This window comes from Antechinus flavipes, chromosome 2, assembly GCF_016432865.1.
Source record: "Antechinus flavipes isolate AdamAnt ecotype Samford, QLD, Australia chromosome 2, AdamAnt_v2, whole genome shotgun sequence".
NCBI classification, from domain to species: domain Eukaryota; kingdom Metazoa; phylum Chordata; class Mammalia; order Dasyuromorphia; family Dasyuridae; genus Antechinus; species Antechinus flavipes.
The window spans coordinates 575915602-575927765 of record NC_067399.1 but is presented as its reverse complement, the minus strand read 5'-3'; the positions used below and the strand labels follow the sequence as shown (position 1 = coordinate 575927765).

At 33.6% G+C, this 12164-nt stretch overlaps 1 protein-coding gene across 1 annotated transcript in view; it reads left to right on the top strand.

The window, feature by feature from the left end:
- The window catches only part of ADAMTSL3 (ADAMTS like 3), a 553515-nt gene that overhangs the window by 463639 nt on the left and 77712 nt on the right, over nucleotides 1-12164 (top strand). Inside the window, exons 20-21 of the mRNA XM_051981175.1 lie at nucleotides 86-239; nucleotides 4700-5768. Coding sequence (XP_051837135.1) covers nucleotides 86-239; nucleotides 4700-5768 — 1223 coding nt within the window. The remainder of the gene's footprint in view (nucleotides 1-85; nucleotides 240-4699; nucleotides 5769-12164) is intronic.

Here is a 12164-nt window from a genome sequence, read left to right as displayed (position 1 = left end):
ACTTCCCACAGACTTCACTGTAATTGAGTTTTACATGGACCAGATTAGAACCTTATTTTATTCCATTGTATCTTCCCTTTTACAGTGTTCTGTAACTTGTGGTGTTGGGATTCAGAGAAGGAAGCCCATCTGTCAAAAGCTGACCTCCAAAGGTCGCAACATCACACTTAGCGGGTCACTGTGTAGGGGTCGGCTGCATGCGCCTCTCGTAAGGTCTTGCCGGATGACAATGTGTAATAGTAAGTATATGTGTTCCTAATTTTTCTCCCTCACTCCCAATTCAAAAAAAAAAAAAACTAAAGAAAAAAATTTAAAATAGTATAGTCCTATCATGTCTTCAATTAAAATGTTTAGCTTAATGATCTGAATTATCTGAATATTAAAGTATAGATTTTGCATAACTACCAAAAGATTTTTTTGTCTTCACATCAAAGTGTTTCTAATCAGTTGATTAAGATGGTCAAAGTTGAGAACATTCAAAGAAGTATTCTCCACTAATGAAATCTATAATTAGATTTCTTGTCTTTTCTTCCATTTACAATTTCTGCCTCTTGGGTTTTGTTTTTATTTTTCCAATATTTGGACTTGACCTCCCCTCAGAATGCTTTCTTCCTGGTTTTCTAACATTTGATGTTTGTGAATGTTAACTACATAACTGATGTTAAAATTATTCCCAATTTCACTTTATAGGATTTAGATTCAGATTTAGATTTATGAGATCTAGAAAGTAAGTTATCCAACTTTTTCATTTTGTAGATGAGGCCTCTAGGAATAGATCAACCTTCTCAAACCTCACAGGCAATAAAGAGCAAAACTGAGATTAGAACTTGGTCCTTTAACTCCAAATCTAATATTTTTACTATTATGTTCATAACATCTTTATATTTGAGCTTTAATAGCAAAGAAAGGAAAGAGCAAAAGTTTAGTGTTTTTATTAAAAATGAACCATAGTCAGAATTGAGTTAAAAGTGAAATGTTACTACATTAAAAAAAAAAAAACAAGACCTTAAACCATATTATAAGGTGAGAGCATTGTTGAAGTATAAAACTGATAATTTTCATTATTTTAAATTAAATCTTTTTGTGTAAATAAAACTTCTGCAGTCAAGAATAAATAGAAGGAATGCAGAAAATTGGAGGAAAAAATTTCCACAGGCAATCTCTCAAATAGAATGTGATTAGGTTGGAATATTGCTGTGGTGTAGGAAATGATGAACTGGTTGATTTAGAAAGACATGGAAAGACTTGGATGTATTAAAGGAGATGCTATCCACCTTCTGATAAATGATAACAAGTGGAAATAAGCATAAGGTCTTATATGTGTGTATGTTTATAGATATCTATGTATATTGTGTGTGTATCTATGCTTAATTATAACCTTCTTAGCAGCAGGAAGGAGGAAAAGGAGGAGAAAAAATAAAGTTAAAAGTGCACAGCAAAGAACAAAAGAAAACCTTTAAGAAAGCAAAGAAAAACTGAATAGCTTTGAAAACAATGTGCAGCATTTATTATAGAAGCTTTCTTGAAATGGAAATTTATTGAATTCTCTCGTGTTTTGCTGTGTATATAGCATTTTCTCCCCTTTAATTTTGTACTTAAGTTTAAAATAAATTTAAAAACTTTAAAAATTTAAAATTTAATTTGAATAGCTTTGTTAAACAAGATAATAAATTCATTATAACTTATTAGAGAGAGATAAAATGCTAGTCTTTCCAAATACTTAAAATAATTACAAAACTCTAAATATATACATATTTCAAATGAGACTGTTTAGGTTTGATGCCTAGAATTTAATAAATAAGAAATTGGATGAGCATAGAAATATATTAGTCTCCTGGAAGTCAATAATTTCTCACTTCTTTTTCTCATCCCACTTCTTGATGCCTTCATTTATTAATCTTCAAAAAATAGGTTTAATTATGTGAAAGTCCATCATGGAAGATACTGTTAAAAATAATTATTAAGAGAAATTTAGTCTAATAAGATGAAATATTTGGTTAATGCTATCTAAAATCATCTACTTATATATAACTTTCTCAGTCACTCAAAAAAACAAAATAAGAAATACAATAATTATTGGTTCATGCATCATTTGAAACTTCTTTTATTGCACGTCTTTTAAGTTGGCATTCCAAAAGTCTGAGGTTCCAAACATCACTTAAATAAAGCCCCAAGGAATTCTGGAATGTCCTTGGCATGTAGTATAATAAAAAATTTTGAGTTGCATATTTATCTGAATTTTATTAATTGTGGATAGTTACATAGCTGTGTGGCTAGTCTGTACACTGCTTAGAGGAGAGTCATATTAAAATAACATTGGCAGTTTCCACTAAAATAATATCAGGACAACATGTGGGAATCTGTAGTAGTTATTAGGGCATGAAATGAGGTGCAGGAGAAATTATAAGTTAGCAAAAAAAATGCTTAAATAAATGCCTTTGTAGACTGTAACCCTCCTTTAGCTTTGTAAACCCTCCTCATCATGGAGTCGGGCAAAAATGTACACCTACTATCCAGAGAGAATACCATGCTGCTATTCTTGTCATCACCTCAATACTTCCCTAGCTTCCCCAAAAGATTTTCCCCAAAAGTGGTTAGCAGATCCTCATCTTGTGTAGATAGAGCACCTTTACTAAAATGAGCTTGATGCGTCTTAATCAAATGCAGTGAACACCTTGAGAGGTTTTAGGACTTAATTCCGTGTCAAATATATGATATAGAAAACTATAGCAAATGATAATAAACTAATTTATTTAAACCCTAGAGGTCACAATTCCTCTTCTACAGGTGACCTTAACCTTTTTTTGTTATCTGAGGAGGATATTTTTCTTTCTTAAAGACATCTAAATCATAAAATTTAGAGCTACGAGGGACCTTAGAAATTCATCTGGTCCAATCCTTATATTGCACAAATGGGGAAACTGAGGCCCACAGAAGAAAGTTATATGCCCCAGGTCAAATCCACTGCTATTTCCACTCATCACACTGTCTCCCCAGGAAAAACACCTGGATCTGAAATTAAAGTGTCTAAAGGACAAAAAAGTGTGGGATTCTATCAGCAAAGTTCTTGAAATGGAGCAGGGCTACCACATATTACTGCTCCTTTCTGCAAGGAAATTTTGCAAACTGTGGCAGAAAAGGAAACAGAGTCAGCTCTGAAAAGCTCCTGTGAAAAGCTTTACAAATATCCTGAATAGGGGCAGCTAAGTGGCTCAATGGATAGAGCACCAGCCCTAAAGTCAGGAGGACTTGAGTTTAAATCTGGCCTCAGACACTTAACACTTCCTGGCTGTGTGACCCTGGGCAAGTCACTTAACCCCAATTGCCTCAGGAAAAAAAAATCTCCTGATTGAAAGATTTACATGATCTGATGCATAGTGAAGTGAACAGAACCAGGAGAACATTGTACACAAAAAATATATGTATTTTTAAGTGAACAACTGTGAATGGTTATCTTCAGTAATACAATGATCCAAGACAGTCCCAAAGGATTAATGATAAAGTTCCAAAGTGAAATATACTGTTTGCCTCTAATATTATTTGAATGCAGAGAAGCATACTATCTTTTGCTTGCTTTCTTTCTTTCTTTTTTTTTTTTTTGCTTTATACGAGTCTTCTTGTACAAAATGACTAATATGGAAATGTTTTACATAATTATAAATGTGCAACCTGCTGCTGAATGTGTAGGAAGAGAAGGATAGAATTCAGAACTCAAAATTTTAAATAAAAAAAATTTTTAAGCTCCTGATTGACCCCAAGTATCAGTTGAGTAGCACTCCTATTCTACTATTATCACATTTTCAAATATTTTAGACCTGGGACACTTCCATTGCTACAAAGGTATTAGATTATAATTTTTTAAGTGTATTTTTTTAACTATAAATTAAAAATTTTAAAACAAGCTACTATATCAGTGCCCATTCCCATTTGCATTTTATCAAATAATTCATTTGAAAGCCTTTGTACTGCACAAGGATAGAACTCTTTACTTAGAAATTGGATAATTGAGGTCATGGGTCAGAACATTTTTCCCCCAGGAAAGAAATAACCGCTAAGGCCTGCAGGTATTTAGCTTCTTGTCTCCTTTACCCAGTGTTTTGTGGTACCACTTGCATATATTGAGTATGTTTTAGGTTTTCCACAGCTGACATAGTGCATGGGATTTAAAATGTCTCAATACATTGTAGATGGACATTTAGCCTAGAGTTTATGCTAGCTGTATTTGTGTACTAGTGTTGACATAAGGGAAGTGGATTGGCTGTATTCTGTTTGGCTCCAGGGCACAGAATCAGGACTAATGAGTGGAAGTTATAGGAAGCAGATTTGGGCTTGGTGTAAGAAAAATCTCCCTGACATTTAGAGCTGTCCTGAAGGGGAATATACTGATTTAGGAAGCAATGAATTCTGTATCACTTAGTGTTTTCAAGTGGATACAAAATGATCATTTCTTGGGATTGTTAAAGAGAAAAGGTTGAGGTTCCTTAAGACTCTGAGATTCTTTGATAAGATTTACCAGCGCTTTTATTCATATAATTTTAAAAAATAAATTAAAAAGCTCTCTCTCTCATCTATCTATCTATCTATATACATATATATATACACACACATATATATCATATATATGATATGTATATATATAAATTGATAAGAATATTACTGCTTTTGACAAGTTGTTTATTTTATTTTTGTTTCTTTGCAGTGATAAAGCCAGATGTTATACCAAAATATGGTGCCCAGGGTCCTCAGATCCTTGGAATCAAAAGAGTCTACATTCAGACAAGAGAAGAAAAACGTATTAATTTCACAATAGGTGGAAGGGCTTATCTACTTCCCAAAACATCTGTGGTCATCAAGTGCCCGGTAAGAAGGTTCCAAAAGTCTCTCATCCGGTGGGAAAAAGACGGACAGCGTTTGCAGAACTCCAAAAGACTTGGGATAACCAAGTCAGGTTCAATGAAGATTCATAGCCTTGAAGCCAGTGATATTGGACTGTATCGGTGTATTGCGGGGCCTGTGCAGGAAACATTTATTCTCAAACTAATTGGTACTGATAACCGACTCATAGAACCCCCAGCCTTCCGAGATCACCTCCTTGAACATGGCAGGATAGACCATAATGAAGCTAATAGTTTGGGAGCCACGTGGCATAAAATGAGACAAATATGGAGTCAACAAAATGAACTGTATCTGGATGATGGTCAGGTTAGTGACCAGCCACTCTTGAGAGCTCTCGTCCACCATGGCAATAATCCGGCAGAAACTCCCAACTCCTTGGAATTTAAAGATAAATGTTTAGAAGCAGCTGTCCTACAAGGATCCTACAGTATGGACACCGTACAGTTTGAAGAGCTAATAAAGAATATGAGTCAGCTTATCGAAACTGGAGAGGTGAATGATGATATTGCATCCCAAGTGATCTACGAGGTGGTTGCTGAGTTAGCAAAGATACAGCCTACAAGGGAGAAATGGAGAGGAGCCCAACTTGAATCTTCCACCACAAAACTGAATATGAAAAGTCAAAATGTGTCTAGAGGCTTCAACTCAAAGAACCCAAACAGGCAAACTGTCAAGCAAAAAGGACTTGCTCTCATGAAACAAAACAAATTAACCCCAATTTCCTTTAATAAAACAATAAATTCGAGGATTGGAAATGCAGTTTTTATTACCCAAAGTACTGAGATCATCAACTTGTTCTGTGACCTTGTTAAAACTAATGGTGCTAAATATACATGGACCAAAGATGGAGCAGTACTACAGCCCTCAGAAAAGTAAGTAAAATGTAGATCTTGAGTTAAATAATATTCTAATGATTCTTCAGATAGTTTTGACATCCTTTCAGATTCCTTCTTCTGAGTTTAGATTGCCAGTATAAGAAAACATACTATTAGTATATGTTCACATCAAAGAGTGCATACATGAGGCATTTAATTCATATTGATTGATGGATTACATATAAATGATAAATTTAACATGTAACAGTTAACAAAATTAGCAAAATAATTGCTGATTTGAATCGCTTAATTGATTTTTTAAAAAATAAAAAATGATTTTTTTCTTTTATCTTTGAATTGGTGATAAGCATGAAAGTGTTATCAGCATCTGAGTCTTCCATAAACATATAGTTTTTTATTATTATTACTGTGTCTTCATAATTCTTTCCAATGACAGTACAGAAAATAATTTAGAGTTTTCTCTTATAGTACTATATACCCAATTATTCAGCATTAAAAAATATATCTTAAATGTTTGTGGAGTTTTTCTATTCTTTAATGTCTCTAGCTCTTGCTATTTGTGAATAACAAATCATCATCTATATAATTAGCACAAATTATGGTCACAATATTTCACATGGAAAATTTCAGGAAAATAAAGGTATTCTCCAGTGTCACCAATGTTCTGTTTATTGCTAAATCCAATGACCTTTTCTCATTCTTCTTTGTAGCACTTGATACTGTCAGACACTTCCTGATTTTCAGGATCCTGCACAGTGATGGTTTTCCTACTTTTCTGGTCAATCTTTTTTAGTCTCTTTTACTCAGTCATTATCCATGTCTTACCTTGTCTGTGTGCATACCTCAGGACGCAGTAATAGACCAAAGTTTTTTAAACTGTGGGTCATGACGCCATATGGAGTCAGTAACTAAATGTGTTGGCAATAGTAGAAGGTTTCTGAACACAAGGACCCAAAATTAATTCAAAATCAAGTGTGTAATGAATCTGAAGTGTTTCTGGCAGCACTTGCCCTCTTGCATTGCACAACTGCACTGCAGCCTTGGTTCTGAACATAAAAAATAGGTACTTTGCATTGCATGTGCATGAACACTGCCAGAAACACCTCAGCTCAGATTCAAGATGGGGATGCATAAAAGTTTCTTGGGGTAAAGGGCATCACAAGTGGAAGAAATTTAAGAAGCCCTATTCTAGCTTTGTGCCACTTCTCTATATGTATATATTTATCTCTCTCTCTCTCTTGGAACTGAGAGAATTGTTAGCAATTACCTAATCCAATATCTTCATTTACAGGAGGACAATACGATGCAAATATATTTAGTGACCTGCCAAAAGGTCACTGTGTACCAAAGGTCACACAGTGAGGTAGTTGGTAGAAAATGCAGAATTAGATCTTCCTGTCTCCAATTTCCTAAGTTCAGGGGTATAAAAACTGACATTTTCCCTCTATAATCCAGAAAGCTACATAGAGTGAGCTAGAAATAGATTATAATAATGCCTCACTTAACTGGAATTATCTTACAAATGCAACAAAATAGAATTAAATCAATAATCAGTGATTAAACAAGAAAAAGTCCAAATATATACATAGAATTTATATGCTAACGTTCATGTACTTTATGTCATAGGAGAGTTCCTCAATCAGAACCTATTTATTGTTATTTTGCAAAAAAAAAAATGCATTTTTCAGGTACCCTGGCTCTATAATAAAAGCAGTAATTCATTTTTCTGTTGAATTTTACAGTTCGTTAAGTACAACATACCAAACAGTTCTATATTAACTATTTTTTCATCTCATTTGTCATATGAATTGATCATAAGCTCCTTTGAGAATCAGTACTCTTATAACCAGTCAGCTGGTATATGGTCTCTTAATTTTCACTGAATGAAATTAATATACTTGAATGCAGTGAGCATTAAAACTCTTACTATGTTCAAGTTACCCAAACTTTAAAAAATAGTTTTTACTCTCAAGCAAGGTTTCTGCCTTCAAGTAGGCCCTCTAGATACATTTTTGGGATGATATAATGTGTACACAAATAGGTAAATTCAAAATATATAAAGAAATTTCAAGAAAGAGTGCTAATAGCCACAAAGGAAAAATTTTTTGTAGATTGTGTGAACTTTAGAAGAGAGTATATTCCAAACATGAGGTACCACTGATATAGACACAAAAGAGGAACATAAATTTTATAGACAGTAAATGACCAGTGAGTTAATTTTTCAAAAACAGAAAATGCAGAAAGGGGAATGATATGAAATAGGATTTTGAAACATCATATTTTGAGGAACTTTAAATGCCAGATTGAGGAATTTTGAATCACAAAAAATTTTTGAGAAAGAAGTCCTGTGTTTTAAGAGTATCAATTTGGCAGTAATAGGGGATAGATTTGAGAAGAAAGAATTTAAAGGCAGGTTGACCAGTTAGGAAGCTTCTGTAATGGTGCTGGAGAGAAGTGATAAGGATGTGCGCTAAAGTAGTTTTAGGAGTTTTCTGTTCTTGTCAGGCCAGTGAATAAGTGTCAATATTGGGCAAAAACTTTTACTCAAATACAGAACTCTTCTTTCTTCTTTCTTTGTTCCCTTTTCTCTGATTCAATCTCAACCTTTTATTTTGAAAGGATGGGCTTCCCTTAATATAAATGATGAAACAAGAAGAAATTATATAACCCAGGAAGAAATTATATGACCATCAGGGAAAAAAAAGATATTAAAATGATTATCTGCTAATTGTACTGAAAATATAGAAAAATGTTTTTCCCCATCTTTTGATTTCTTCATGCTAGACATTTAGATTAAAAATGTTATGCTTCAAATAAAGAATTAGAATTGTGAAAATAGAAAGGACCTTTTACATCGAACTTCTCATTTCATTAATGAGGAAACTGAGCCCCTGAGAAATAAAATGACTTGCCACTTGACTTATAGGCATTCAACAAGTTCTTGTTAATTTGATTTGACTTGTTGGCCTTAGGATAGCACCAGGATTGAATTAAAGTTAATTTTCTAGGCCTGAGTCTCAAGGAATTATGATTTGGCCTTGAATTTTGAGCGTTTCTGAAATTATAACAGCTTATTTAGATGTGACTCTACGTCCTTTAATGATTAGCACCTTTGCCAAAAAATAAAGTCTTTCTCTGTGGATATTAAAGTGTTTTTAAATGATATCCTTACAAGAATTACAAATGATTTTGAAGTCTCTGTGAAGACTTCCAGTTATTGGTTTCTTGTGGAACATACTTAATTTGCCATTAGTTGGGTTAAAGTGGTAGTTTTCCTTTGTTATAATCTAAATTCTTGTCTTTAGATCTAATCTTTCTGAATTATTTAAATCTTAAAGTACAAAGAAATTAAAAATTATTATATTTAGGAGTTTTCTGTTCTTGTCTGCCAGTGAGAAAGTGTCAATATTGGGCAAAAACATCTACTTAAATCCAGGACTCTTTTTTCTTCTTTCTTTGTTCCCTTTTCTCTGATTCAACCTCAACCTTTTATTTTGAAAGGATGGACTTGCCTTAATATAAATGATGAAACAAGAAGAAATTAAATAATCCAGGAAGAAATTATATGACCATCAGGGGAAAAAAAGATATTGAAATGATTATCTGCTAAGAACTCAGATTTGATAAGATGAGCAACTAATGTGTTCTACAGTTCTCTATAGAACTGGATTGACTAGAAAGCCTGATTTTTAAAGATTTTAAGTTTTTTAAGTATCAATTGTATTTAAGATAGATTCCTAACATTATTCCATTTTTGGAGTACCCAGAGTGAGGGGAGAGCAGCAGCCTGATAATATCAGATATGCTATCTACTGCCAATATCATGGGAATGTATCTGATATATTGTAATAACAGGTTGGAATTGTTAGATAAATAAAATTTAATGGGTTGTAAATGAGTGCGCAGGAGGCTTTAAAGTGGTGGCAGTAGGGGGCAGCAGAAGCTTTGTTTAGAGATGGCCATCGGCCAGTTCCCCTCAAAAGTGGCCAAAAATTGCATAATAATTGGGAGAGAGGAAGAGATAGGAGAAAGAAAAACCACATAAAAACATAGAGGCACCTGGAACTTTGCCAACGGGAGGGAGGAATTCCAGGATCAAATCACTGAAGCGCTTGACAATAAGTTTTTGAGGTCAAGGTAAAGTACCTGGTCCACAGGACTGATAAGTCAGAGAGCATATATGAAGAATAGACCAAAAGTTAGGCTATCCATTTGCAATAAGCCTGCAGTTTGAGAGTTCAAAGAAAAACATAGCTATAGCAAGAAACAGACAAATTAAAAACTGGAGAAATCTCTAGGACTCTTTGGTTAAAAACAAACAAAAAAACCCAAAGCTACAATGTGACCCTGGAGTTCTCTAAGTCTTCAGATTCAAACTCTACAGAAACTTTACCAGTTTAGGAAAAAACACTCAATAGATTCAATTTACAAAACAAAAAAGGAGCCTAAACATGCCAAAATAAAATGGATGCAGGATTAGGATGAGAGTCAATATGATATGATGGATGTACTGCCAGACTTGGAGCCAAAAGATTGGAATTCATATCCCTTTTCAGACATATATTTGCTGTGTAGCACTGGAAAAGTAGCTTAGCAGAGCCGCAGTTTCTTTGTCTGTAAAATGGAAATATTAACATTTGCACTTTTGTAGTAAAGGTTGACTGAGGGGCCATCGATCAAGTACAACTAACATTCACCAAATCAGTGATTCAGATAGTTATCTGCAGAGTTTTATTATTCTTGGAGCGCAGGAAGTAAGAGAACCCAGAATATCCGCTTCTGCAACTTTTAAGTAGAATGGAAATATATGCACAGCATAGCTAAATGGAATTTTACAGAAATCAGGAGGGAAAGATAAGAGTGTACATGTCCAGAAAGAAGGAACAGAAGGGGGAAAGTGGGGTAACCTGCCAGGCTGGTAAAAGCAGGAGCTTAGATTGTTTTACCAGCTTTGATTCCATTGGTTTTGTGCCCTTCAGGCATCGAGGAACAATGGCTGGAAGCTCAAAATGGAGACCAGGCAATACCCTCTACTTCCCATAAAAATGACATTAATGAGCCAAAATTTGTTTCACTTCCTACTTTTTCTCTTTTCATAATGGCAGCAAGAATCCTGAGCCTCAAATTGTTGTGTCATGCTTTAGGTGCTATCTAAATGTGTTTATTATGTTTGCTATTAGAAAGGAAAACATTGATATAAGCAAAAGATAAAAAAGGAATTGCACTTAACAATCAACCAATTAGCATTTCCTAAGGAATCAAATACTATTTAAGGTACCTGAGTTAATACACAACAGTTACTTTAAAGCTCATGTGTTTATTTAATCTTTAGTTGTTGTATCAGATGGTATAACTTCATTAAAATAATTTTATGCATTTAATTTTAAAACCTAAAACCAACTAAACATAAACCATAAACATTTCAAACTTATTGACATTTTAAAAATTAATTTTAATATACATATTATAAGTTTGCTGTTTCCCCTACTTTCCTTTCCTCTTTTAATATATTTGTCTCTGCATCTGGGTATAAATTTTTCTTTTTTCCTAGTATGTATATATTCTTTTGATTCTTCTTTCATTTTTTACTTTTGTTGTTTGGTTATTTTAGGTGTGGTCTGACTCTTCATGATGCCATTTGAAGTTTTCTTAGCAAAGATATGGGGTAGTTTGCCATTTTCTTGTCCAGATCATTTTACAGATAAGGAAACTGAGATAAATGCAGTTAATGATTTGCCTGGGGTAACAACAGCTAGAGTCTGAGGCAGGATTTGAACTCGGGAAGAGGGACCTTTCTGACTCTGGGCCTGGCACTCTGTTCACTATGCCATCTAGCTGTCCATTTTATTTCTACTTAGTTGCAAGTATTTTTTAATTTTCCCCACATTCTGTTATATACCATTTTAAAAGTTGATATTACATTATATAAATAATTTACAGACTTACATGTAATAAATTACAGACTTAAATCTGGAAAAGACCTTCAAAACTCTTAGTGTGACTCTCTGATTTGACAATGAGTAACTGGAGCCCAAAGAAGATGAATGGCACTTATCCAGGATTATGTAGGTAGTAAAGTAGTAGAAGCAGAATTCAAAACTCATTCAATAGTCTTTCCACTATTTTATGTTTTCTTACCAGCAGTTGAGTATTTCCATTTCTTTGCCATCACAGATACTGCTTTATGTGACTTTTAACAAATAGCTTTGATTTTTCTAATACCTTGGATATTCCTAATAAAGGGAATTCTAGGATAGAAGATTTGTTTATATTGCATATTTCTGAATTGCTCTCTGAAAAGGTCCTACCAACTTTCAGTTCTACCAACAATGTATAAATAAACTTGTTTCTTCACAGTTTCAGGAGCGTAGAATTTTATCCTTTTTTTTTAGTACCTATAAAATGGCATCTCAACTTTATTTAACTTGCATT